The sequence below is a fragment of the Acanthopagrus latus genome, chromosome 24 (assembly GCF_904848185.1).
Source record: "Acanthopagrus latus isolate v.2019 chromosome 24, fAcaLat1.1, whole genome shotgun sequence".
Lineage (NCBI taxonomy): Eukaryota > Metazoa > Chordata > Actinopteri > Spariformes > Sparidae > Acanthopagrus > Acanthopagrus latus.
Window position 1 is genome coordinate 15,512,710 of NC_051062.1, and position 27,512 is coordinate 15,540,221.

The 27,512-nt window shown below is 47.5% G+C and overlaps 3 protein-coding genes across 7 annotated transcripts in view; all 3 read left to right on the top strand.

Moving 5' to 3' along the window:
• Positions 1-548: 548 nt before the first annotated feature.
• Positions 549-12,526, top strand: si:ch211-132f19.7 (adenylate cyclase type 8). Of its 3 annotated transcripts, none has more exons than XM_037090786.1 (24): positions 549-2,030; positions 2,228-2,509; positions 2,631-2,828; positions 2,926-3,165; positions 3,642-3,870; positions 3,946-4,095; positions 4,438-4,568; positions 5,120-5,231; positions 5,795-5,922; positions 6,000-6,158; positions 6,467-6,701; positions 6,786-6,974; positions 7,049-7,149; positions 8,140-8,341; positions 8,725-8,826; positions 8,931-9,058; positions 10,024-10,105; positions 10,205-10,363; positions 10,451-10,597; positions 10,779-10,871; positions 11,186-11,300; positions 11,418-11,542; positions 11,614-11,712; positions 11,820-12,526. In XM_037090786.1, the coding sequence occupies exons 2-24, from the start codon at positions 2,265-2,267 to the stop codon at positions 12,000-12,002; spliced, it is 3,552 nt and encodes a 1,183-aa protein (XP_036946681.1). In that variant the 5' UTR covers positions 549-2,030; positions 2,228-2,264; the 3' UTR covers positions 12,003-12,526. The 3 variants fall into 3 exon arrangements, with proteins under 3 accessions (XP_036946681.1, XP_036946679.1, XP_036946680.1); XM_037090784.1 differs by having other exon boundaries at positions 549-1,622; positions 1,924-2,030; positions 10,205-10,597; XM_037090785.1 differs by having other exon boundaries at positions 549-1,601; positions 10,205-10,597.
• Positions 12,527-15,216: 2,690 nt separating this feature from the next.
• xdh (xanthine dehydrogenase) lies at positions 15,217-26,703 on the top strand. Its single transcript, XM_037090783.1, has 34 exons — positions 15,217-15,802; positions 16,478-16,535; positions 16,909-17,005; positions 17,149-17,257; positions 17,382-17,508; positions 17,611-17,672; positions 17,848-17,928; positions 18,040-18,120; positions 18,929-19,073; positions 19,189-19,281; positions 19,352-19,503; positions 19,598-19,691; positions 20,169-20,278; positions 20,352-20,536; positions 20,611-20,773; positions 21,216-21,305; positions 21,434-21,603; positions 21,691-21,817; positions 21,893-22,012; positions 22,398-22,494; positions 22,568-22,689; positions 22,775-22,908; positions 22,993-23,080; positions 23,167-23,253; positions 23,330-23,521; positions 23,598-23,743; positions 24,032-24,113; positions 24,191-24,490; positions 24,582-24,634; positions 24,711-24,825; positions 25,612-25,677; positions 25,763-25,951; positions 26,040-26,207; positions 26,367-26,703. The coding sequence occupies exons 1-34, from the start codon at positions 15,713-15,715 to the stop codon at positions 26,415-26,417; spliced, it is 4,044 nt and encodes a 1,347-aa protein (XP_036946678.1). The 5' UTR covers positions 15,217-15,712; the 3' UTR covers positions 26,418-26,703.
• A 137-nt stretch (positions 26,704-26,840) lies between these two features.
• The window catches only part of LOC119015145 (tetraspanin-7-like), a 4,945-nt gene continuing 4,273 nt past the window's right edge, over positions 26,841-27,512 (top strand). For 2 of the 3 annotated variants that reach the window (XR_005073182.1, XM_037090847.1), the window contains exon 1: positions 26,857-27,512. This exon is cut by the window's right edge and continues 701 nt beyond it. The gene's annotated coding sequence lies outside the window, so the exon portion shown is untranslated. The other variant, XM_037090846.1, reaches the window with a different exon arrangement.

Below are 27,512 nucleotides of genomic sequence, written 5' to 3' on the forward strand. Positions count from 1 at the left end.
ATATTTTGGTCCTTTGGTAACAAATTTGTTCCCAAACTTTGACATGATTTTTCTTTCGTTTTGTTTCTTTTGTGTGTTTTGAAAATGTACAAGTTGTTCCCAGAAACTTCCCTTAAACTGCCAAACTGTTCCCTTTAATACTTTATTTATTCCATGAAGTAACAAATTAGTTTGCTGAGATTCAAACTTTATTTATTTGACCTTTTAGATTAATAACTGTCGTGCTATTAATACAGTAATATGTGCCCACAAATTTAATTTGTCTCGTTGTCTTCTACTAAATTTGTTCCCTTAAGTCACTAATTAATTTCAACAAGCTTCCAAAAGGTTCCCTGAATTGTTCCCTTAGAGAACAGAACAGAACAGAGTCGTTTACAGAAAGACGTCCGTCTGAACATTAACCATGAAGTCATTAAAGCTTTACAGAGTGTTTGATGCTGGAAAGAGCTGAATGACATCATGAATGACATCATGAACATGTTGTTCAAGTGTGTGTCGGTTCTGGTTCTGTGTGACGAACACTGGACTGAGTGTGTCGGTTCTGTGTGACTGTGTAACGTTGTTATCACGTCGTGTCGTCACAGTTTGACCTCCTGACTCACTCTGATCATCACGTGTGATGATGCTTTTCCTGTCGCCTCAGAGCCCCTTTAAGGTCAAAGTGTGTGTGTGTGTGTGTGTGTGTGTGTGTGTGTGTGTGTGTGTGTGTGTGTGTGTGTGTGTGTGTTCTTGTCTGTGCACGTTTTACTGGATTGAAATAATAAAAAGACAAAGATCATTTCTCAGACTTGAGCCTGTTTCTGTGCGGTGTGAGGATGTTTGTTGAATGTAATGATGTTGTGTGTGTTTTGTGGTTTTGGAACATTCTTTGTTTATTCTGGGATGTTCTGGGTTCTCCGGCACCGAGGATTCTGGACTGTTCCTTGTGTCTGTCTGTGGTTCTGACTGTTTCTGTTTGGATCATTAACACAGTTCTGTTCTGTCACAAACACACAGCACACACGATGTGACCTGTTTGAGGTTTCCAAATCCCATCATGCACTTGTGTGTATACACACACACACACACACACACACACACACACACACACACAGTTAATCTGGCCTGTTGGTGAGCAGCCATTTGTCTCTGTTTCAGGATATCTGATGGGATTAACACACACAGCTCGGTCTGCTGTGTGTGTTTGTCTTCTGTCTGCTTGGATTTCTGTCTCTTTGTGCTTGTCTGAAGATATTTCTGATTCTGGAAACACTGAACGGTTCTGTTCTGATCTCTGACTTCTGCCTGGGCTCGTTATTCAGTAAATGTTGTTTCCTGGAGGTGAGTTCAACACATGGAGAGACTCCAGCTGTCCTGTTCGCTCAGCGCTCTAACTTTGAGAGTTTTGCAGTTCAGAGCTGGAGTGAACGTTGGATGATGGTCGTATAACAAACGTGGACAAAATGGACGCAACGCCGTGTGGATCATGAACAGGGATCGAAAACAGGAAGAGAAAATGGAGGGAGGGGTGAGAACACCAGCGAGCTGAAGAAACAGATGAACAGAAGCGAGGAGAGAACTCAACACCGACAGGAAGGAGAAGAAGAAACAGACCAGTGAAGGTGTGACGAGGCATGAGACAGGTGTCACCTGGACCACACACACACACGCACACACACACACACACAAACTGTTAGCTTTAGCCTCAGTCTGTTGGCATTATATGAAACAAGTTGTGCATATTTAAAACTTTTTTAAGCTAATTATATTCACTGAAAACTTTCAGACATCATGGGGATAACGTTAGCTTCATTAGCTAGTTAGGTAGCCACAGTGACATCATCAGAAACAGTCAGAAGGGGCGGGGCTTGATGGTATAGTGGAGAGGGTGTTTCCGTTCCCTGTGAGGAGCAAATTACTATGATTGAGATGAACTAATTCCAGAGATTAATGGACCGGTGCTGTGACGTGAGCGGATTAGCCCTCAAACCCGTTTGGACCCGGGCCAGCACCAGGTGTTCAGGCCAACTGTCCTGCTGAGAGGCCGTCAGGTAAATCTGATCAACCGGACGCACGGATGTTGACAGTGAAGTGGGTCAAATCCAGCTTCATTCAGTTTTATTCCATCAGAATCAGAACCGCTCTGCTCAGAACAGTTTCTGGGCGAACTGTTCCTTTAAATCCTTCCACATTAAATTACATGTCACATTAAATTACATAACTCTGTTCAACTCTCTCCACCAATCAGGTCACAGATCTGTTGGCTGTCGCCGCTGTTGTAAACCATGGACGATGACCGCGGCAGGCTGGAGAATGGCGACTGCGAGCTGGCACGGCAGGCCAGTGACATCACCTTCAGCGCAAACATAAGCCCCGCCCCCAGCCTGAGGAGGAAACAGCTGATGTGGCAAAACGCCGTCAGAAACATCATCGACCAGCACAACCTGTACTCGCTGAGGCTCGCCGGGGGCCTGGAGAGAGGGCGGCACCGCATCATCGTCACCGACGCCTACATCGCTGACATCAACAGGTAGGACCAGTGATGTCATCGACAGGCAGGAACAGTGATGTCATCGACAGGCAGGACCAGTGATGTCACACACGTTGTGTTTGTTATGGAGAGATTTTTGTCCCTCTGTGTCGTCTTGCAGGCAGATTCGCAATAAGGCGACTCGTGGAACATTGTGGCAGAAGCGTCGCTCGTCGGCCGCTCGCATCCACCCGTCACTGCCCCGGATCAGCGCCGCCACAAAACCCAAACACGACTCGCAAGGTGACGCCGACTTCCTCGTGTCCTCGGGGTCGACTGTGAGAGGCGTCTTCATCCCTGCACTGCAACACACATTCAAGTACAGACACACACTCACTCACACGTTTACACAACATACAAAATAACACAAATTAAACTATGAATATATGAATGATAATATAATAATAATCACTCAGGTCTCCGGACTTGGAGCAGCTGTACCAGCGGTTCTCGTCAGGTCAGAGAAGAACGTCGCTGGTCGTCACCAACGTGATCGACATCCTGACCCGACTCCTCATCTTACTGCTGACATGGCCGCCGGGCTGGTGGGGCGTGGCCTGTGATTGGCTCGCCGGCCTTTCCGTCATCATGTGGACAGGGATTTGTGTGCTGGCACTGACCAGGAAGGAAGTGATGTCATCACCTCAGTGGCTGAGGTATGATGGGAAATTAATTAAATGTGGACTTCCTGTTTGTCTGTCTGTCTGTCTCAGCTACCTGTCTGTCTGTCTGTCTGTCTGTCTGTCTGTCTGTCTGTCTCAGGTACCTGTCTGTCTGTCTGTCTGTCTCTCTGTCTGTCTGTCTCAGGTACCTGTCTGTCTGTCTGTCTCAGGTACCTGTCTGTCTGTCTGTCTCAGGTACCTGTCTGTCTGTCTGTCTGTCTCTCTGTCTGTCTGTCTCTCTGTCTCTCTGTCTGTCTATCTCAGGTACCTGTCTGTCTGTCTGTCTGTCTGTCTCAGGTACCTGTCTGTCTGTCTGTCTGTCTGTCTCTCTGTCTGTCTATCTCAGGTACCTGTCTGTCTGTCTGTCTCAGGTACCTGTCTGTCTGTCTGTCTGTCTCTCTGTCTGTCTGTCTCAGGTACCTGTCTGTCTGTCTGTCTGTCTCAGGTACCTGTCTGTCTGTCTGTCTCAGGTACCTGTCTGTGGCCAGCTGGCTGTCTCAGACGCTGCAGGTGTTGGTGGGCGTGTTCACCTGGGCGGAGAGCGATCACTCCCGGTACGTCCTCTTCTGCCTGTTCTCCACCTACACCTTGCTGCCCCTCCCCCTGCTCTGGTCCATCGTTGCTGGGGCGACCACCTCCACCCTGCACCTGCTGCTGGACATCTTCCGTCACTACGGCGACCACACCTCCATCAGAAAGGTGGGAGCTGGTCCTGAAGACACCTCCACCCGAGTGTTTGTGTTGTCATGGTAACTGTGTGTTGCACCTGTACAGGTGCTGTCCAAGGCCCTGCTGTACCTGGCCGTCAACACTGCTGGGCTCTTCATCCACTACCTGTCAGACCGGACCCAGAGACAGGCCTTCCTGGAGACCCGGCGCTGTATCGAGGGACGGGTCAGACTGGAGAGGGAGAACCACAGACAGGTAGAGAACCACAGACAGGTGGAGAACCACAGACAGGTAGAGTACGACAGACAGGTGGAGAACCACAGACAGGTAGAGTACGACAGACAGGTAGAGAACCACAGACAGGTGGAGAACCACAGACAGGTGGAGTACCACAGACAGGTAGAGAACCACAGACAGGTAGAGAACCACAGACAGGTGGAGTACCACAGACAGGTAGAGAACCACAGACAGGTAGAAAACCACAGACAGGTAGAGAACCACAGACAGGTGGAGAACCACAGACAGGTAGAGAACCACAGAGGTACATTATTGTTTAATCCGGACGTTATTAATAATCCAGATGGTTCTTGCCTCCAGGAGCGCCTGGTGATGTCCATCCTGCCTCGTTTCCTGGTCCTGGAGATGATCGCTGACATGGCCCCCATAGATGAATATCTGCTGCCTCAGCAGTTCCAGAAGATCTACATCCACCACTACAAAGACGTCAGGTATCAAACACGCAGTTCAAATTGTGGAGCATCAACTAAGTTTGAAATCCAAACTAAAGAGGACCGAGGATAGAACCCTGAGGAACCCCAGAGTAGATGATTAAACATGTTAGTGATATGAACACACTGCTCAGATGTTCATGTGTTTTACTTCAGTACAAACCTCAGTAACGTGTAGAAATACTCAAGTACAAGTGAATTCCTGCATTATATTTTTATATATATATATATATATATATATATATATATATATATATAATAAAAGTATTAGCATGAAAATGTACAAATAATGTACACATGAAGCAGAGTAACTGTTCATCACTTTGAAGTTGTAGCTAGTTCTGACTATTTACTTCCTACTGAGCTGTTTAATTTTTAATCGGATGTCTGAATTTATTATTTATATTTTGTATATTTATACAAATCTGTAAAGTAATGTAGTAGAAAGTTTAATATTTCACCAGAGATGTTTGAAGTTCAAAGTATCTGAAAGTGGAAATAGTACTAGTTATTTTATTTCTGCCATGTTTCTAATCTCTGTCTCTTCCCAGCATCCTGTTTGCTGACATCATCGGCTTCACGTCTCTGTCGTTGATCCTTTCGGCTCAAGAACTCGTTAAAACGCTCAACGAACTCTTCGGGCGCTTCGACAGGCTGGCCGAGGTCGTATCACCACGGCAACCACACGAGATTCACTAACACATTCTTACTTAATTAGTTGGTTTTATCTGCAGTTTGTTAATTTCTTCCATGTTCTGCCTTCATTACAGTTTTTATTTCAAGTTTGTGATTTTAATTAAATGTTTTTCATATCAGGCTTTAATTAAAGCTTCTTTGTTTCAATGTTAAAGTTTTATTGAGTTTTCAGATTTTAATTTTCAATTGTTTTATTTATTTGAATTTCCCCTGAGAATGTTGATGGAGGAACCAACAATAATAATAAATCAATAGAAAAGAATAATAAAAAGTAACTTAACAGACGCAGGCCGCCGGGTACGGAAGCTGAGAGCGGACATGTTTGTACTGAGTTTGTTTGAAAGCTTTGAGCTCGAGACCTTATTATCTAATTATCTCAAGGTAGCAAAGATTGTTTTTCTTGTGACAACTGATTCATTTGTGTTTTTTAGATTTCGACGTGTCGACAAAAAAGAAAGTAAAGACAGCAACTTAACCAGGCTTTATTTATTTGTGTGTGTGTGTGTGTGTGTGTGTGTGTGTGTGGACAGGAGCACCAGTGTTTGCGTATTAAGATCCTGGGCGACTGTTATTACTGCGTCTCTGGCGTGCCGGAGCCTCAGCGAGGTCACGCCCGCTGCTGCGTGGAGATGGGCCTCAGCATGATCAACACCATCCGGTACAACTCACTAACACACACTCACGTTTTTACCACACGAGGCTTCGCAGAGACATTCACGTGTCCTCCTGTTTCAGTTACGTCCGTCGGGAGCTGCAGCAGGAGGTGGACATGAGGATCGGGGTCCACTCTGGTTCGGTTCTTTGTGGTGTTCTGGGTGTTCAGAAGTGGCAGTTTGACATCTGGAGCTGGGACGTCGACATCGCCAACAGTCTGGAGGCTGCGGGGGTGCCGGGGTCAGACGCTCGCTTTCATTGATATGATGCAAACATTAACTCACGATCTGACCTCAGACCAGGAGGAGCTGCAGACTGCAACAATGATGTCATTCATGTCTTTAACAAAATATTCTCATGTTATAGAAATATGCTAATTCTTGGAAAAGTTTACTGAAATCATTTCATCCGTTTACAAAGACTTGACTAGTTTTAAACAGAATGTACTGATTGCACAACAATTGAACAATTGTTAAGTCTTCACTTAACAAAGAAATGTTATAAATATGAAATCGACCTTAATTCATCAGTAACTGTCTTGGCGTCAGGCGGGTTCATATCTCTCGGACGACTCTCGAGTGTCTGGGTGGGATCTATGAGACGGAGGCGGGGCATGGCCAGGAACGCAGCGAGTTTCTCCGGAAACACAACATCGACTCATTTCTGATCCGCCCGGCCCAACGGGAGGAGGCGGAGCCACCAAGAGCGAGACGTCCGAGCTACGACGAGATGACGACCTGGAGCGCCGAGCTGCCGTTCGGAGACATCCTGGGAATGAACTTTGTGAGGACGATAACAACATTAAGAGAGTTTTCCTGAGGAACGTTTCAGTTTTGACACTTTCTTGTCCCTTGTGGTGCTCCGTAGATCCTCGCCACCTTCACCAACGGCTCTTTAACCCAGCTGCCCAATCATATCGCAGCACAGCGGTCAGGATCACGTGAAGTCAACAAGAGGATCTGTCAGGCCATGGAGGTTCGGAGCAGCGAGCGCATGAGGAAGGAGCACATCACAACATTCACTCAGGTGTTCAAGGACTCACACATGGAGGGAAAGGTAATAACTTAACTTCCTGAAGGGGGCGGGGCTTTTATTGAGGCGCCGTTAATCATGTTCTCTCCATCTCGCAGTACTCCCAGATGAGAGACGAACTCTTCAAGTCCAACATGGTTTGTTCCTTCATCATGCTGCTGCTGCTGATGGCTGTCCAGGCGCTAATCCCCGCCCCACGGTACACCTGTCATCTACCTGTCTGTCTACCTGTCATCTACCTGTCTGTCTACCTGTCATCTACCGATCTGTCTACCTGTCATCTACCGATCTGTCTACCTGGCATCTACCTGTCTGTCCACCTGTCTGTCTACCTGTCATCTACCTATCTGTCTACCTGTCTGTCTACCTGTCTGTCCACCTGTCTGTCTACCTGTCATCTACCAATCTGTCTACCTGTCTGTCTACCTGTCTGTCCACCTGTCTGTCTACCTGTCATCTACCTGTCTGTCTACCTGTCTGTCTACCGATCTGTCTACCTCTCATCTACCGATCTGTCTACCTGTCTGTCTACCTGTCTGTCCACCTGTCTGTCTACCTGTCATCTACCGATCTGTCTACCTGTCTGTCTACCTGTCTGTCCACCTGTCTGTCTACCTGCCATCTACCGATCTGTCTACCTGTCTGTCTACCTGCCATCTACCGATCTGTCTACCTGTCTGTCTACCTGTCATCGACCTGTCTGTCTACCTGTCATCTACCGATCTGTCTACCTGTCTGTCTACCTGTCATCTACCGATCTGTCTACCTGTCTACCTGTCTGTCTACCTGTCATCTACCGATCTGTCTACCTGTCTACCTGTCTGTCTACCTGCCATCTACCGATCTGTCTACCTGTCTGTCTACCTGTCATCGACCTGTCTGTCTACCGATCTGACTCCCTGTCTGTGTCCCTGTCATCTACCGATCTTTCTACCTGTCTGTCTACCGATCTGTCTACCTGTCTGTCTACCTGTCATCTACCGATCTGTCTACCTGTCTGTCTACCTGTCTGTCTACCTGTCATCTACCGATCTGTCTACCTGTCTGTCTACCTGTCTGTCTACCTGTCTGTCTACCGATCTGTCTACCTGTCTGTCTACCTGTCTGTCTACCGATCTGTGTACCTGTCTGTCTACCTGGCACTATAATATGTATTTAATAACTGTTGTGTCTCTGATATGTTGCTCAGGTTTTTTCCGATGGTGGCTCAGTTCGTGGTCGGTGGCAGCATTTACTTCCTGCTCCTGCTGCTGACTCTGGGGGAGGAGTTTAAGAGTTGCCCCGCCCCTCTGCAGTCCCTCTGCTGCTGGGTTCACGAAACCAAGCGCGCCCGCACACTGCTAACACTCACCGCCATCGCTGTCAACTTCGGAGTCGCCTCCTCAGACATCGTGAGTCTGATTCAGTTGTATTGTTTATCCTGTTGAAGCAGCATTGACCTGAATAATACTTATTGAGAGGTGGAGGAAGGAACCATCCACCAAATGGTTGAAGGCAACTTCTTGTCTTTATGAAAACATGTTGACCTGACCGACACCAACGAAGAGATGAAGGTAACAAGCAAAGACAAAACCAAACTGTGCTGGTTTAAAGCAACACAACACAAATGCCCCCAAAACAGAAGCTGACGAATACAAGATAAACATCGTCAGAGTGAAAGTATTGACACAGCATGCTGTAAGGTTGCCTGTTAAGGTGGCAACTCTTTAAAAGTTGTGCATCAAATCATCAGTAAACTTTCTCACTTCCTTTCTTCTGTCCTTGTTTCCTCCAGCTGTGGTGTGATTCATCAGAGGTTCACATCAACAACAGTGACTCTCTGCCAGCTCCGCCCACCTCCACCTGGGCTGACATCAACATCTGCAAACATCCAGAGGTGAGCGTCAACACACAAACAATACGTCAGCACATAAACCTTATCTTATCTTTCTTATGCCGACGATAAAATGATTGTTAATGAATGGCCGTCTCTGTTTACAGTACATGGTGCTGAGCGGTGTGGTTGCCATGGTTACCTGTGCCGTGTTCCTCAGGTTGAGTTGCGTGTTGAAGCTGGCCGTCCTCCTGCTGGCTGCCGCCCTCTACACCTACCTCATAGAGACACAGAGGTGACCTCATAGAGACTCACGATGACCTCACAGAGACACACGATGACCTCACAGAGACACACGATGACCTCACAGAGACACAGAGGTGACCTCATAGAGACTCACGATGACCTCACAGAGACACAGAGGTGACCTCATAGAGACTCACGATGACCTCATAGAGACACAGAGGTGACCTCATAGAGACTCACGATGACCTCACAGAGACACACGATGACCTCACAGAGACAGAGGTGACCTCATAGAGACTCACGATGACCTCACAGAGACAGAGGTGACCTCACAGAGACAGAGGTGACCTCACAGAGACACAGAGGAGACCTCATAGAGACACACGATGACCTCATAGAGACTCACGATGACCTCACAGAGACACACGATGACCTCACAGAGACACAGCGGTGACCTCATAGAGACACACGATGACCTCACAGAGACACAGAGGTGACCTCATAGAGACAGAGGTGACCTCATAGAGACTCACGATGACCTCACAGAGACACACGATGACCTCACAGAGACAGAGGTGACCTCATAGAGACTCACGATGACCTCACAGAGACAGAGGTGACCTCACAGAGACAGAGGTGACCTCACAGAGACACAGAGGAGACCTCATAGAGACACACGATGACCTCATAGAGACTCACGATGACCTCACAGAGACACACGATGACCTCACAGAGACACACGATGACCTCACAGAGACACACGATGACCTCACAGAGACACAGAGGTGACCTCATAGAGACTCACGATGACCTCACAGAGACAGAGGTGACCTCATAGAGACTCACGATGACCTCACAGAGACAGAGGTGACCTCATAGAGACTCACGATGACCTCACAGAGACAGAGGTGACCTCACAGAGACACACGATGACCTCACAGAGACACACCTTATATCAATAATTATCTATTATTTAATAATTACTCTTTTTTTAAACACTGTTGTGTCCATCAGGTCTCACCCCCTTTGCAGGAGGGGGGTGTGTGTTGTTCTCATGGTGATGTTTGTGGTCGCTGTCGTCTACAACAGCAGACAGGTGAGTTCTACCTGAGCTCTGTAAATTGAACTGTTATTGACCTTTAAAACAGAGGGACATTTTGTCATCCTGATCTTCTGTATTCTTCTTCGTTGGTAGATGGAGGCGACGGCGCGGCTCGACTTCCTGTGGCGTCTCCAGGCGAGGAAGGAGGTGGAGGACATGAAGGAGCTGAGGGAGCACAACGAGTGTCTGCTGCTCAACATCCTGCCGGCCCACGTCGCACAACACTTCCTGGAGAGAGACCGCAATGATGAGGTACCTGCCACCAGACACGTGTGTGTCTGTCACTGTGTGTATCATGGTGATGACTCTGTGTGTGTGTGTGTGTGTGTGTGTTCACAGGAGTTGTACTCACAGTCCTACGAGCGAGTTGGCGTCCTCTTCGCCTCGCTGCCAGGTTTCACCGCCTTCTATGAGCAGAAGGAGCTCATTCATCAGCCCGTCGAGTGTCTCCGCCTCCTCAACAACATCATCACCGACTTCGATGAGGTCACAAACACACACACACGCGCGACTAATGATTTTGGTTCTCAGATGTAAATAATGTTTGTTGACGTCAGCAAGAGGAAATTTTTCTTGTCACAATAAAACAATCATATGGATGAAAGATGTTTGGTAAAATGATCAATAGCTAGTTAATAAGTAAATCATTTTCTGTCTGTCTGTGCAGCTGCTGGATGAATGTTTCTTCCAGGAGGTGGAGAAGATTAAAACCATCGGCAGCTCGTACATGGCAGCTTCTGGCCTCTCACCTGACCGACAGGTGAGCAACACAACACCTCAGATTAAAGCTCACAATACATTTGAAGTCTTCCAGCAACATACTGGCTGTCGTTCATCTCTTGATTGGCAGATTTTTAATTTGAAATGGTTGAAAGTGTAGAACTGATTCTAGCTAAAAGTTTAAACTGATTGGACAATGAAGACCTGTTGATTATTCACAGCAAACAAAACCTGAAGTATGTTGACGTGATGTCACATCACCAGTAAACATCAGCCTGTTTCTTCTCTGCACCTCGACAGCTACAGATTAACGTCCTTCTCCCATGATGCTTCACTTCTGTCTCCCTCCCTCAGGACTGTGAGGACGGCTGGCATCACCTCAGCGAGCTGGTTCTGTTCGCTCTGGCCATGCAGGAAACACTCAAACACATCAACTCTCACACGGGAAACAGCTTCGCGCTCCGAGTCGGTGCGTAGTGACTCTCTTCATTCATGCATCATCTTCATCATCTGACATTTTGTTTTCATCAAATTAAAGACGTTTACAATTGATTTCCCAACCACGACCTCATGACATCATCTGCAGGTATCGCTCACGGCCCGGTGATCGCAGGCGTGATCGGTGCCACCAAACCTCAGTACGACATCTGGGGTCTGACGGTGAACATGGCGAGCCGGATGGAGAGCACCGGAGTCAGCGGGAGGATCCAGGTGAGGACGCCGCGCTGCAGGTGTGTTTGTGGGTTTATAACATGGTTATAACTGAACTCCTCCCCCATCAGGTCCCAGAATCCACCAGCTGCATCCTGGTGGAGCGAGGATTCCTACGGCAGCTCAGAGGGAACATTTATGTCAAAGGCATCAGTGAACGCCACGGGAAGGTGACACACATTTCATGACGTTGATGATGCGTTACTGTACGTGACACCTGAACTATCGTTACCACATTATTACACAGGTATCACTGTGTTGTTGTTTGTCCCTTCAGGTTCGCACGTATTTCGTTGGCAGTCGCGAGGAGCGATCCAGCTTCACGGAGCGCGGCGGTGGGCGGGGCTTCAGTCTGAACAGGAACACACTGGGAGCGGTGGTCTACAGTCTGGTTCAGGCCAGAAAGAGAGATAAACTGATGGAGGAGAACGGAGGATTCCACCTGGTGGAGGCATCGTAGACAGGTGTGAACTCTCAACAGAACTGCAGCGTTGAGTTAGTGAACAGAACCCCAACAGAGGAGCAGGCGGGCCTGATCATCGGATCAGAACATCTTCCTCTGTGGATCCAAAGTGTTTCTGTTGTGTTACTGTAGTCGTGAACATCAGACTAAGATGATCGACCTCTGCAGACCTTCAACACCTCCTGATCTGATCACCTGTCGAGCAGGAACCAGCAGACTCCTCCCACAGGAAGAAGTTCTGATGGACCTGGAGTCAGTCTGAGTTCCCCAGAACCAGAAGAAAAGTACCAGCAGGTGGAGACGTTTGTGTACGATGTTTATCTGAACACTCACATGTCGTTGTGTGAAGAAAATTGTCATTTTTGTGATTTTTATAAATGAATAATTATTGTAGATTAAGATGATTTTTTTTTAACTCACTGGATTCAAAACAAAAAAAAAAACCTGTTTTTAAATGTATAAATTTACAGAAATGTAGTTTTTCCAGGCTGCCACAGAATAAACCAGCAGGTTTCACTTTGTAGGATTTCATGTGTGAGTTGGCAGACGAAGTGCTTCACCATGATGAAATGTGTTTACTGGTGATAAAGAAACTATTGTGTTTACGTTCTGTAAGAAACATGAGGTGGTGAAGAGGACTGATGACAGTCAGGTCATGTTAGAGGATGAAATAAAAATGATAAAAACAGTGGACTGTGGTGAGTCTTTCCAGCAGCACATGAACGCATCTCTGCAGGTGTCATGTGGTTACAACAATGCTGCGTTCAATGTCTCTGGTTGCAGACTCAACGCTCAAAAGTTCCTTAAATAAACCAAACTTTTATTTATTTAAACTGATACCTGATAAAAACAAAAGTTCCTCAGATACCGTCTGATTTAAAAAAAAAAATGTTGAACAAACTGCTCGAATAAAAGAAATAGTTTAATATAAAAAACAACTCAGGTTTTGATGTGTGTTTTTTTTAGAAAACACCAAGTTAGAAGAGTTTTACAGAACATGAACATGAATGTGAAATCTGTTGGAGCTGATCTGAGACCAGTCCCTCCCGCAGCGACACGGGCGCGTGCTTAGCGCGCCACCTAGTGACGGGCGCCAAACATGCGGCGAGAAAAATGTATAATTAAAATTATAATGGCTGTTTATTTTCTACAGTTTTTGCCTTCTTTCCAATACTTTGACATAAAAAATAAATTAACATAAATAAAAGAAATGAAGATCTGACGTATGCTCTCATGTTACGGTCACAACATGCTAGCGGCTGCGTGTCGACGGTGACAGTTGGTGGAAAATGAAACGACAGAAACCATCTGGACTCCAGAAAGCTCTGAAAAGAAGAGCAGGAGAGACGTGCGAAGGAGGAAGTATGTCATTTTGATTGTATATTGTTGTAATTCACCGAGCATTCGTGATATAGTGATGCTAACTAGCAGTAGCATCATGTCGCCGTACCAGTAAGCTAACGTTAAACAGCCAAGACCGGTTCGGACCGGTTCGGACTGCCCGAGTTTTGGATTAGTTTTAACTTTGCTGTCAGGTTACAGTACTATGAAATGCAGTTTCACATCTAACCAGAGAACGAAGCCGTGAAGTGCTGAGTCACATCAACATGTGGACTGTACAGACTGAGGTGCTAAACATGAGCAGAGATGGTCACAAGCTACACACTGACGGAAGACTGTATCAGAACAGTAGAGCATAATAATCTTAATAATCATAGTAATAATAAATGATATATACAGCTAGCATTATGTTGAGAGCTGTGAGAAAGATTGCACTGTGACTTGTGTGACATAAGTGTGAAGTATCATTCTTACTCTATTCACTTGGGGTGAATTTAAACTTTATTAGTTTATTTTGTATATCATACTTTGATGAATAGGTTATAAATCACATTTCGCATTTTGCACACAATGTTTTATTGTTAGTTTAATTTTTGGTTTTGATTCTTTATTGTGCACTTTGTGTTGTCAGATGTTGCACTGATTCATTTGCACATATTGTTATTTAGTTTGGATTATCATTGTTAAATAAATGTTAAACTCTTTGGACATGAGTACTGATGACATCAGTAAAGCTCGCCTAGGACCGCCCCTGTGTGTGTGTGTGTGTGTGTGTGTGTGTGTGTGTGTGTGTGTGTGTGTGTGTGTGTGAGCTCATCAGCTGTTAATTTTCTCACACTTTGTTTTTCAGAATCAAAACACTTCTCCAACAAATCCTGAAAGAACCAAAACTTTTTTCTAGAACTCCTGAAGAATTTAAATGTTAATAGGTTTAAAGTTCTGTCTGACTTCCTGTAGAACCTGCAGAACCTGCAGAACCTCACTGAACCACTGGACTCATCACGTCTTCACTTCTTCTTCCTTCAACAACACGACCTTAAGAAGCCGACCGGCCCCTGCCGACCCACTCCGACTGACACCAGAACAACAACGGGCAGATTGTCCAGTTCTGCTCTGTGACGCGGCTGGAATCCATTCACCTCCAGGACACGTCACATGAAGAGCAGGCGGGCCGACACTCAGCGAGGCCTGAGAGCTTGTAGCTTTCAGTACTTGTTATAGTTTTGCTGCAGTTTAACTTCCTTTGTTGTCCTTTGATTTTAGATATAATTTTTACTGACATATTTTGAAAACAACATAAAACCAACAAATACTTTTAAAAAAGAAATTATTATTATTATTATTATGATGTTGTTGTTGTTGTTGTTATTTATTTTTTGTTCTGTTGCTCCTCATGATAAAGTGTCACAGGACCTGGACCTGGGCCTGGGCCTGGGCGTGGGCCTGGACCTGGACCTGGACCTGGACCTGGACCTGGGCCTGGACCTGGGCCTGGGCCTGGGCCTGGGCCTGGACCTGGACCTGGGCCTGGACCTGGACCTGGACCTGGGCCTGGACCTGGGCCTGGGCGTGGACATGGGCCTGGGCCTGGGCCTGGACCTGGACCTGGGCCTGGACCTGGGCCTGGGCGTGGACATGGGCCTGGGCCTGGGCCTGGACCTGGACCTGGGCCTGGACCTGGACCTGGGTGTGGACATGGGCCTGGGCCTGGGCCTGGACCTGGACCTGGACCTGGGCCTGGGCCTGGGCCTGGACCTGGACCTGGACCTGGGCCTGGACCTGGACCTGGACCTGGGCCTGGGCCTGGACCTGGACCTGGACCTGGGCCTGGACCTGGGCCTGGACCTGGACCTGGGCCTGGGCGTGGACATGGGCCTGGGCGTGGACATGGGCCTGGGCCTGGGCCTGGACCTGGACCTGGACCTGGGCCTGGACCTGGACCTGGGCCTGGACCTGGACCTGGGCCTCGGGCCGACACATGACTGTGGCTCAGCGTGATGTGAGGCGCTGCATCATGTAAACACAAATGAGCAGCTGAGCGGTGACCTTCGACCTCTCTGTGAATGATCAGCCTCAGTACAGTTAGTCTATCTAGGGTCAAAGGTCACAGCTGATCCTTCAGCTCTCTTCACTCAGAGAACACAAAGAACTCTCTTCACTAATAATCAGTCATTTCTTTACTGATTGATTGATTGATTGATGTGGGAAGCTTCCAGGTGACGTTGGATCCTGGACGTCAGACTGGACCTCGGGGAGGAGGGTCCTCAGACAGACCCGCCTCCCTGCAGAGGATCCTCCTCCTCCTCCTCCTCCTGAGTCCGGATCAGTACAGTCAGACATCCAGAGAGGACTAGACGACCGACACCATGAGGGAGACCAGCGTCACCATGGCCGATACCAAGACCCGGCCCGGGTCCACGTCAGACGAGCTCATCTTCTTTGTTAATGGGAAGAAGGTAAAAAATAGCTCATTAATAATTAAATCAGCTACTTTTTAAATGGAGTTCTGTACATCTGTGGAAGATTGGCATGATATTCACACGTTTACACTGTTTAATACTGACTTCATGTGAATGCACACAAATTTTTACCTTCATTAATGTTTGTTCAACAAACAGTATCACAAGTTACTGATAACTGAGCAGAATGAGGCAGAACGTCTGAGAGCAGAACATGTGAGAATGTGGAACAGAGTGAATGTTCCAGTTTAAAGAGATTTAAGATATAAAGAAATATAAAGAGGCATCAGACATCAGACTGAACACAGATCAGCCGTCATGAACAGATCATCAATTCTAAATGGCTCAAACAGTCGTAATCAGTAACTGTGGTCCAGTTCCAATCAGCCTTCAGGAGTTGTTGATTAGTCAGAACAAAACTGAAATGATTGATCCTGAAGGTCTTTTCTCTCCGTGTCCACATGTGGAGAGGCAAAGTTCTGTTGTTCTGTTCTGTTTCTACATGTGAAACATCCAGACACACTCAATCTGTGCTGGACCTTCAGCAGCGACATGTTCTGGATTCGATGTACTCAGGATTCTGTTCGGACCTGGCGGTTCTCGTCAGAGACAGAAACGGACCGACTCTTGATTTAATCATTTATTTACATTCTTTTATTTTTGCGTTTTCAGATTGTTGAGAGAAACGCAGATCCAGAGACGACCCTGCTGACATACCTGAGGAGGAAGTGTAGGCACACACACACACACCCACACACACACACACACACACACACATGCTGTGTTTGGACTTTAAATGAGTGTTTTTCTGAATGGAGTTTGGTTTATTGGTGTTCCCATAAAAACCACAACAGGCTGTGAGGTCGTTGACCGTCTGTGAGATAACAACCAGCAGGTCAAAGTCAAAACCCTCCTCAGATCCTGGATCAGATCCTGGATCAGATCCTGATGAGTGATGTTAATGTTTGAGTGAACTGCTCCTTTAAATGCCATTTACTGATTTACAGTATAATTTACAGTTTAGTCTTTAACAGGACGGCTGGAGATGTTCGTGCCTCACCGTGTGTGTGTGTGTGTGTGTGTGTGTGTGTGTGTGTGTGCAGTGGGTCTAACAGGCACTAAGCTGGGCTGTGCTGAGGGCGGCTGTGGAGCCTGTACTGTGATGCTGTCCAGATACCAAACACACTCTCAACAGCTGATGTATCCTTCAACTGTGTGTGTGTGTGTGTGTGTGTGTGTGTGTGTCAGCTGCAGTCATGTGCTCTCATCTGACGTCTGATGGTAACAAACTGATTTCACAGCTGATTGAATGAATGTCTGAACGCTCTTTAACTCCGACTCGGTCACTTTGCCGTTAACGCCTGTCTCGCCCCGCTCTGCTCCCTGCACCTGGTCGCCGTGACGACGGTGGAGGGCATCGGCAGCGTGGCGAGGAAACTACATCCTGTGCAGGTAACACACACACACACACACACAGTGTTAAAGCAGGGTTGACAGATGTGTGTCCACTAGAGGGCAGCAGAGCTCAGAACCAGCTGAAGAACAGAATCACGTCCTTGTTCTGATCCTGTTTCAGGAGCGCATCGCGAAGGCTCACGGCTCTCAGTGTGGCTTCTGTACTCCGGGTATCGTCATGTCCATGTACGCTCTGCTCAGGAACAACCCCAAACCCAACATGTCTGACGTGGAGGAGGCCTTCCATGGTACTGCCAGAGACGGATCAGCACCGCCGATCAGATGTTCAAACATCTGTTCAGACGATTAAAGACATCAGAACACTAAGAAAATCATCTGTTTCTGTTCAGGAAATCTGTGTCGCTGCACCGGATACAGACCCATACTGGAGGGGTACAAGACCTTCACTGTGGTGAGACACACACACACACACACGCACACACACACACACACACAGAACCAGAACCAGAACCAGGATGAGACCCAACAGTTTAGCAGCAGAAATAAACCAAACAACTCACTCTCTGACGACTGTAAACAGGTTTGACAGGATGTTGATGTAATCAGATTACTTTGTGTGTTTCCAGGAGGGGGGGTGCTGTGGTGGCCGGGGGCGGGACAGTGGCTGCTGTATGGCCAATGGGAACGGAGCTGAGACAGACGCTGATGTAAGTTTCACATCATGATATTCACTCCGGCCACTGGAGGCCGCCGCCTCACAGGAAGTGAACATGTTTGTCTTTCACAGCCACGTGTTTCATGTGTCCGTTTCCACGCAGGAAGCCACGACTCTGTTCAACACGGCAGACTTCGCGCCCTTTGACCCCACACAGGAAGTCATCTTCCCTCCCGAGCTCATGGTGACCACACACACGACCCGACGCAGCAGCATCACGTAGAAGAAGAGTCCAAACTATCATGTGTTGGCCTGAAGTCACTCAGTTTAAGATGATTCACTGCTCAGATATAAAGCAGAGCTTCTCAAACTTCCCCTCATACATGAAACATGATTTATATTCAGTCAGACTTGATGATTATTTTTGACGTTCACTGTGATTTTCTGTCCATGAGTTTACGTTTGAATCAGAGAAACATTCCTGAGAGTCTTCATGTTTTACTTCTCTTCAGTGTCAACAGACTCTAGTGAAAGACTGCTGACAAGAAGTGATGCTAGCTGACTGGACAAATGTTGAATGGAGACTATTTATGCATCCCTCAAGGCATTATGGGAACTGTAGTTTTTGTTATTAACCTTTATTTATACAGGTAAGGTCTCATTGAGACCCAGGGTCTCATTCACAAGAGAGACCTGTTCCAGGTAGGCAGCAACTAAACACAAAGTTACAGACTAACTGAACACACAGGAGACACAACACAGAACACAAACATTAAAGTAGTAGAGTACAAACTACAAAGTTGGCTGGTTAAGTACATGTGCAGACCCCCACAGACCGTCTCATCAGCCTTCCTACAAGCAGTTTGAAGTCCCCTAAAGGAATAAAGCTGCACAGCTTCAGCCTCTGCTGGAGAATGTTGCAGGTTGCAGGCGCAGCGCAGGAGAACGCCTTCTTGTCAAGTTCAGTACGGATGGACGGGATGAGTCCAACTGTAGTACAACAAATAATACTAACAGTTTAAAAGTTGTTGTTTCACTTTCCTCCCGTGTAGTCTCTGACCAAAGGTCAAAGGTCGGGCTCCCTCTGTTTCCATGGCGACAGGATGGTGTGGCTGCAGCCCGACAGTCTGGACGAGTTCCTGCGACTGAAGTGGGAACATCCAGAGGCCCGAGTGGTGGTGGGAAACACCGAAGTGGGTCAGTCTAACCCTCATTCATTCCTTTAATAAATCTCCTGTTCACTGACTCACCTGTTCACTGACTCACCTGTTCACTGACTCACCTGTTCACTGACTCCCTGCTGTGCTTGTAGGTATCGAGGTGAAGTTTAAGAACATGGTGTATCCGGTCATCTTGGCCCCGACCTTCATCCCTGAGCTGAACGCAGTGACTCACACTGCAGACGGTGAGCACAGACACTCTGATAAAACACTCACAGCACTTTGATCACGTGACTAAACCTTGTGTGTCTTCAGGCGTCGTGTTCGGGGCAGCGTGCACGCTCAGCCACATGGCGGCGGTGCTGAGGCAGGCCGTGGAGACTCTTCCTCCTCATCAGACTGAAGTCTTCCTCGCCGTCCTGGAACAACTGCGCTGGTTCGCTGGACTGCAGATACGCAACGTAGCGGTGAGTTCACAGTCCATAAATCATCTCTGTGTTGTATATTTACCTTGTGCTGTGTTCACTGTCACATGCATCTGTGGTGCTTTTGTGTTTTAAGGCTGTTGGCGGAAATATCATGACAGCGAGCCCCATTTCAGACCTCAACCCAGTTTTTATGGCAGCAGGCTGCAAACTGACAGTGATGGCCAAGGGTAACACACACACACACACACACACACACACACACGGTCACACATACTTCTGACTGATTGGATCAGTTTCGTCCTTAAAATCCTCTAAACTGCTCAAATTCTTAATTTCCGTACTTACTGTGAAGTTCAGTCCAACATGAGTCACTTCCACTGCTTCAGCTTTATTTCACGGTTCTGTTTCATCTCTTTAAAGTCATGTTTCTGGACATGTGATGTAAAGTCAGGAACCCGGAGAAGATATGTGTGAAAACTCATTGTCATGGTGCGTTTACTGGCACCATGTATATCAGGAGGCGTTCAGGTGACCATTAATCTCAGTGTTGCATCTACAAACAGCTGAGTCACTGTGTCTGCCTGTAAACACTCGTTATATAAGAACCTTGAAACTTTAGCGCTGATAATAGACATTATGCTAGCCTCTAAACTGTGTGCTGACCTTTGACCCCTCCTCTTCATGTCTGTCTGTCTGTATGTCAGATGGCCGTCGCGATGTTCGGATGGACGACAGTTTCTTCACAGGCTACAGGAAGACGACTCTTCGCCCGCAGGAAGTTCTTCTGTCCATCGAGATCCCGCACAGCAGGAAGGTAGAAACGTGTCACAGGTCGGGATCGTCCACGTCTGGACACCCTCTCTTACGTTTCTGTTTGTCTTCTTCAGTCTCAGTTCGTCTCCGCCTACAAACAATCGCCCCGCCGCGAGGATGACATCAGCGTCGTTACTGCAGCGATGAGCGTCACCTTCACTCCAGGGTCCGATGTGGTCGAGGACTTGAGGCTGAGCTACGGCGGCATGGCGGCCACCACGGTGCTGGCGAAGAAGACGGCGAACAGACTGCTGGGACGGTAACAGACGCTGATTACATGTGAGAATAAGAATTACAGGAAGACAGGAAGTCACACCCTATGATGTCATGCAGGCGGTGGGGGGAGGAGCTACTGCAGGAGGCGTGTTCCTCACTGGCTGAGGAGATGAACCTGGACCCCTCGGTGCCGGGCGGCATGGTGACATACCGCAGAACTTTGACCCTCAGCCTCTTCTACAAGTTCTACCTGTCGGTGCTGCAGAAGCTCCGAGCGCAGGTCGGTTCTGGTTTCACTCCCGAGGTTCTGTTGTCTGAAGCGGTTGGTCCTGCTAGCTTAAAGTATAACGTACGTTTGTGGATTCAGGATGTAAATCTGTTGGATGGGAGAGAGGAGAGAATAATTTTTAGTTATAATTAGATTGGACGTGTTGTATTTATTGAATATGTTAATACTTTAATTTCTTAAAATAAAAGCTGGTTCTGGAATAATGAGTCAACACGAACAAACACTGTGAGTTCTCCTCCTGTCGGTGAGCGGCTCCAGGTCAGATCCAGAATGTGACCCGGATGTTTGTTCCTCCAGCAGGTCTGGATCTGCAGACAAGACTCACGTCTGAGTTTCTGCAGAAACGAAGGCTTTGATTCAGTAACTATCTTTGAAACATAAACTTTCATTTGTTTGGTTTTCACGGAGTCTGTTGATCTGGTTCACTGTTCAGGGTGTGGATGTGGACGAGGTCCCGTCAGACTGCCTGAGTGCTGCAGAGATTTACCATCCGGAGACTCCGTCCAGCGTTCAGGTCTACCAGGTACGACGTCACCTGGCAGGTTGTTGTCATGGTGACTGAGATTCACCACAAGTCTTTTAATTAGCTGGATGTTTTTAGCTTGTTAACAAGGTCACATTCCCAGTTTTAACATCACACGTGTCCTCCAGGCGGTGCCAGAGGGGCGGAGCCAGGACGATGCGGTGGGCCGTCCCATGATGCACCTGTCTGCTTTGAAGCAGGCGACGGGCGAAGCGGTTTACTGCGATGACGTGCCGCTGTACGAAAACGAGCTCTACCTGGCGCTCGTCACCAGCAGCAAAGCGCACGCTAAGATCCTGTAAGACACAACACACACTCACACACCCGTACAACACACACCCGTACAACACACACCTGTCCCGTCTAACCCAGGTGTGTGTCTCAGCTCTGTAGACACCTCTGCAGCAGAGTGTATGCCCGGCGTGGTCTGCTGCGTGTTCGCTGATGACATTCCCGGCAGTAACGCCACCGGACCGATCGCGTACGACGAGACCGTCCTCGCTCAGCAACAGGTGTGTTTCTGTTCTTCTGGCCAATCAGGTGGCTCTGTCAGGTTCAGGCTGATGATGTGTCTCTCCTCTCTGTAGGTGACCTGTGTGGGTCACATCATCGGTGCCGTCGTGGCCGACACTCAACTTCATGCTCAGAGAGCCGCCAAAGCTGTGAGGGTTCAATACGAAGAGCTGCAGCCAGTCGTCACCATCCAGGTGAGACAGGAAACACCTGGACTGCTGAGGACAACACCTGTGTCCACATTTAGGTGTAACATAGTGTCGAGTTATGTGATTTGATTTGTATAATATAACTAAAGGATTTCTATTCTGTACGGTGGCCTTATTAGGACATGTAAGAGTTTGTTTTACATAGAAAGAAAAGTCATAAAACTTTCACTCTAAAGCTAATATTAGCATGCTAACATACAACATTAGCATGCTCACAATATAAGCATGCTAACATAATGTTGCTGACATGCTAATGCATAGTAGAACATATATATTTTAGCATTATTAGCACATTGTTAGCAGCACTTTATGGCCATTACACACAGAACTTTGAATTGTACTCACCTGGAAATGAATCTGTTCCCGACAGGAAGCCATCGCTGCCCAGTCCTTCTATCAGCCAATCAGAACCATCCAGAAGGGAGACCTGGAGGCGGGGTTTAAACAGGCCGACCACATCCTGGAAGGTAGGATTGTCTGTGTGGTTTCTCCTGATTCCAGCTGATCAGCGGGTATTGATCATGTATTGATCACTGACAGGTGAGATGCACATTGGAGGTCAGGAACATTTCTACCTGGAGACAAACGTCACTCTGGCTGTTCCGGGAGAAGACGGCGAGATGGAGCTCTTCGTTTCTACTCAAGCTGCCTGCAAAACACAGGTAACACTAATCCTGTGTACGCTGCAGGTGCTTCTACTGTATCTGCTGCGTATTTCAGCAGCTACTGACACTCTGTCTCCGTCAGTCGCTGGTGGCGAAGGTGTTGGACATCCCTGCTAACAGGGTGGTGGTCCGGGTGAAGAGGATGGGCGGAGGCTTCGGGGGGAAGGAGAGCCGGACGACCATGTTGTCCACTGTGGTCGCCGTGGCAGCAAACAAGTACGTCTGACCGTCGTGTCGTGTTAGAGCCTCTTATTTTGAAATGAAGTGTGAGTGTTGTGATTTCCTGTGTTGTGCTGTCAGGCTGAAGAGGCCCGTGAGGTGCATGTTGGACCGAGACGAGGACATGTTGATCACTGGAGGAAGACATCCGTTCTATGGAAAATACAAGGTGGGAGGTCGCCCCCTGCTGGGAGGGAGGGAGGGTGTTGTAGTTCTTCCTGTCAGTTAGTCATTCTTCTTCTTCTCTTGCTCCAGGTGGGTTACCTGAGCAGCGGTAAGGTCGTTGCTCTGGATGTGTCGTACTACAGTAATGCTGGGAACTCGATGGACCTCTCTCTGTCGGTGAGTATCGTTAAAACATCGAGTGTTTCTTCCTCTGCTGACGACATACTGATGTCATCACCTGTGTGCTCGATAGGTCATGGAGCGCGCTCTGTTCCACATGGAGAACTCGTACAGCGTGGCAAACGTACGTGGCCGTGGCTACCTGTGCCGCACCAACCTGCCGTCCAACACCGCCTTCAGGGGCTTCGGAGGCCCACAAGGAATGATGGTGGCTGAGAACTGGATGACGGATGTAGCTCAGAGCCTGGGCCGGCCAGCCGAGGAGGTACGTAGCTGGATGGATAAAGAGACGAACAGCTGTTGAATGTGCAGCGTCCAAACTGTGACTCCTCCTCCTGCAGGTGCGCAGGTTAAACCTGTATGTGGAAGGAGAGTCGACACCCTACAACCAGATCCTGGACCAGTTCACCTTGGACCGCTGCTGGGACGAGTGCCTGTCCCGCTGTGGATACCAGGAGCGCAGAGCCGCCGTCGACCTGTACAACAGGTGAACACAATCAATCAGTCTTTATTCATATATCGCCACACACAACAAAAGTCTCCACGTGACACACTGAGCTGGTCTAGAACTCACTCATGACCCAACACTTCACCTGTGAGCAGCACCTGGTGACAGAGGAGAGAAAAAAGTGCCTTTAACAGGCAGAAACCTCCAGCAGAACCGGACCCAGTGGTGGGCCGTCATCTGCAGAGGAATTCTGACAAAACACAAAACAAAAAATGTTTAACGAGAAATGTCAAAGTGAAATGTCTCTGTGTGTTTTCACTCTGTCAGACAGAACCGGTGGACTAAACGAGGACTCGCCATCGTCCCCACCAAGTTTGGCATCAGCTTCACTGCCGTCTTCCTCAACCAGGTCCAATCACAAAACAGTGAAGAACACACAGACGGTGGCGTCATAGTTCTGTTAGTCATCGTCTCTTTGTGTTCCAGGCCGGAGCTCTGGTCCACATCTACACTGACGGCTCCGTGTTGACGACCCACGGGGGGACGGAGATGGGACAGGGACTCCACACCAAGATGGTCCAGGTTGCCAGCAGGGTTCTGGGTATCCCCTGTTCAAAGATCCACATCTCAGAGACCAGCACCAACACGGTCCCCAACACCAGCCCCACTGCCGCCTCCGCCTCCTCGGACCTCAACGGAGCCGCTGTGCAGAACGCCTGTGAGATCCTCATGAAGCGTCTGGAACCGTACAAGACCAAGAACCCCAAAGGATCATGGGAAGACTGGGTGAGCCCTGATGGAAGCCCTCTCTGATAATTACCTCCTCAGGACATTCAGTGATTTTATTGATTTTCCATTTTGTTTCCATCTGTTTCAGGTGCGAGCAGCGTATTTCGACAGAGTCAACCTCAGTACGAGTGGCTTTTATAAGTAAGTTCACCGAGTGAGTCTCTGCTGGTGGAGAAAGTTCAGGACTGAGTCTCACAGTTTCCTGTTTGTCCATCAGGACTCCAGATCTGGGCTACGACTTTGACACAAACTCCGGCCGAGCGTTCAACTACTTCAGCTACGGAGTGGCGTGTTCAGAGGTGGAGATCGACTGTCTGACCGGAGCGCACAAGGTTCGGACAAACAAATGGTGATAACGGTGTACCACAAGGATCAATGTTCAGCTCCCTGTTATTTACAATAATCACATGATATCTTAGTTAGAAAACCAGACCTTAGACCCAGTCACATTCCACTTTTGAAGACATTAAAGTCTCTTTCATTGTCTGTTAGGCCTCGTCTCCACAAAGCTTTGTGTCTGTTCACGTATGTTGGAACTCCGTGATCTCGGAAGTTTCTGAAACTGGAAACAGGAAGTTAGCTGAAACGTATTAGCTCACTGAGTGATAAATGTAATGCAGCTGGATTTATACATTATTTGAAGTGAAAAGGTTGACGGCTAACTTTGGTAGCATGCATGCTAGCAGCATTGTTATTGTTATACTGAGTGCATGCTATCAAATGCTTTCCCTAAGATAGCTGATGTTAGTGAATACTCTCCTTTAGCCAACAAATATCAAATTATCCTGTTTGTTAGCAGACAAATCGTTCAAATTTCCATAAAGAACTGGAGCGGTTCTGAACTAAAATGACTTCAAAATGTCATAAATACTGTTTGCAGCCTGAACCAGCTCACTGTTCTGACACTGTCTGATACTATCAAAGGTAAACATCTGGAAATCATCCACCCAACATCCATCTAAACATTTTCATTATTTTCTTTGTTCTTTTGTAAAACAAAACAGTGCCGAAGGATTTATGTTTACAATTTCAACAGGGTTGATCAACAGGTTTTATATTATTTATAAAGTATATTATATCTCTGATTGTTGTATTTATTTATTGTGTTTGTGCTGTAGAACCTCAGCACCACCATCGTGATGGACGTCGGTCACAGCCTGAACCCAGCGATCGACATCGGACAGGTGAGAAGTCCAGGAAACGTTGAGGTGTGTAGATGTAGCTCCTGTAGCGCCGCCTGAGGTCCAGACCTCCTCTGTGTCTCTGCAGGTTGAGGGGGCGTTCATGCAGGGTCTGGGTCTCTTCACCCTGGAGGAGCTTCATTACTCGCCCCGCGGCGTCCTCCTCACTCGCGGTCCTGGTACTTATAAGATCCCGGCCTTCGGTGACATTCCGACCCATCTGACCGTCTCGCTGCTCCGCGACGCTCCAAATGAAAAGGCCATCTTTGCCTCCAAGGTGACGCTGCCGCCGCCACACAGAACAACTTCAACACATTTATTTCTTTGTGAGTTGTTTTCAGTTCAAACATTTTCTCTTTCTCCAGGCTGTTGGTGAGCCGCCTCTGTTTCTGGCAGCGTCAGTTTTCTATGCCATCAAAGATGCCATCAGCGCCAGCCGGGCGGAGTCTGGCATCAGCGGTCCCTTCAGACTGGACAGCCCCGCCTCTGCCGAGAGGATCCGCAACGCCTGCTGCGACCGATTCACCAAACTGGTACGAGCGCTTGTTCCAAATTCTGTCGAAATAAATACTGTATGCTAAAATAATACGGATGTCAGTAATTAGAGTGTCTGAAGTTGCAGAACAGATTTCCATCAGAATTTCTGAGAACTAGAGCTCAAGTTCAACCTGCTGACTGTTGTTCTGTTGCAGTGTCCTCCTGCTGAGCCCGGTTCTTTCAGCCCCTGGTCCGTTCAAGTGTAAGACGTTCAGCCAGAGAGAGAAAACTACAAAACTACAAAAACACCATGAGCCATTTTCTACACGCACAAGTTACAGTCACGGATCAGTTCCTCCCACCGGACGTGCTAATGATGCTAACTGCTGCTAGCTTGCGGTACATGTTAGCATCACGTTGTTTTGCATGATTGAATCGTACACTGTAAAAAATGTTACATGAAAAATTGATGTTGTTGTGGATGAATCGTCAGGTCTGTAATTATCGATTACAGTTCTGTTCTGTGAATTCAATAAAAGCTGTAGAAGCAGATTGACTGGACTGTCCCTGCGTGTGGTTCTGGGCGGTTCTGGGTGGTTCTGGCAGCTTCACAGTGAGGTGTGACAGCAGCCGGCCTCCCTGAACATCACGTCTGTGTTGATTGTGTGGTCAGAGTGTGAAGAATGAGAGTCACATGTCTGCAGCAGCGACCACACGACGTCCTGCACGTCTCAGTCTGAGCGCACGACGCCGCTGCAGCTTCAGGAGGCTGCTGGTTCTGATCGCTGGGATCCAGCAGAACCACGACTCACCGGACCGGTAAGTGTGTTTCCATCACAACACGTTAAATTGTACTGGAGTCAGGTGTACAACAGCCGGCAGGTTCTGGCCTGTATGTGGCTGCCATGTTTAATAGTTCTGTGTTTTAACTGTTACATGTTCTGTTCTTTGGTTCTGTCACATTCTGCTTTCTTCTGATGCAATCAGACAATTGGATCAGAACTCTGTAGATTCATCTTGTAACCTTTTTAACATTTGTTTGTATTTGTTTTTTCATGTTTGTCAGTATTTTCACGGCACCTTTTTAATATAATTTGTGCTTTTTTGTTTTTCTTATTTTGTTTTTGTGAAAGTTTGTCTTCTTCTGCTTGCTGATGTTTATGTAAATATTTATTTATATCAACATAAATATATATGCATATAGAATAAAGCCCGTCTGTTAAACTGGCTGCTGAGAAAAATATTTAATTGGCATTAAAGAAAATGTTTCCAACGATCAGCCGGTGGAGTCGATAGTTGAGTATTTTAGATGTATGTGTTTTTATTTTGGTGCCATTTGATTAAACCTCACACCACAGTGT

Coding starts and splice junctions, on each gene's coding strand:
- si:ch211-132f19.7 (XM_037090784.1), top strand. CDS start 2,265: ATGGACGATGACCGCGGCAGGCTGGAGAATGGCGACTGCGAGCTGGCA. Junction 6,702..6,785: donor ACATCCTGGGAATGAACTTT/GTGAGGACGATA, acceptor GGTGCTCCGTAG/ATCCTCGCCACCTTCACCAA. Junction 10,872..11,185: donor GCCTCTCACCTGACCGACAG/GTGAGCAACACA, acceptor TCCCTCCCTCAG/GACTGTGAGGACGGCTGGCA.
- xdh (XM_037090783.1), top strand. CDS start 15,713: ATGAGGGAGACCAGCGTCACCATGGCCGATACCAAGACCCGGCCCGGG. Junction 23,254..23,329: donor CGATGGACCTCTCTCTGTCG/GTGAGTATCGTT, acceptor TGTGCTCGATAG/GTCATGGAGCGCGCTCTGTT. Junction 25,678..25,762: donor CAGCGATCGACATCGGACAG/GTGAGAAGTCCA, acceptor GTGTCTCTGCAG/GTTGAGGGGGCGTTCATGCA.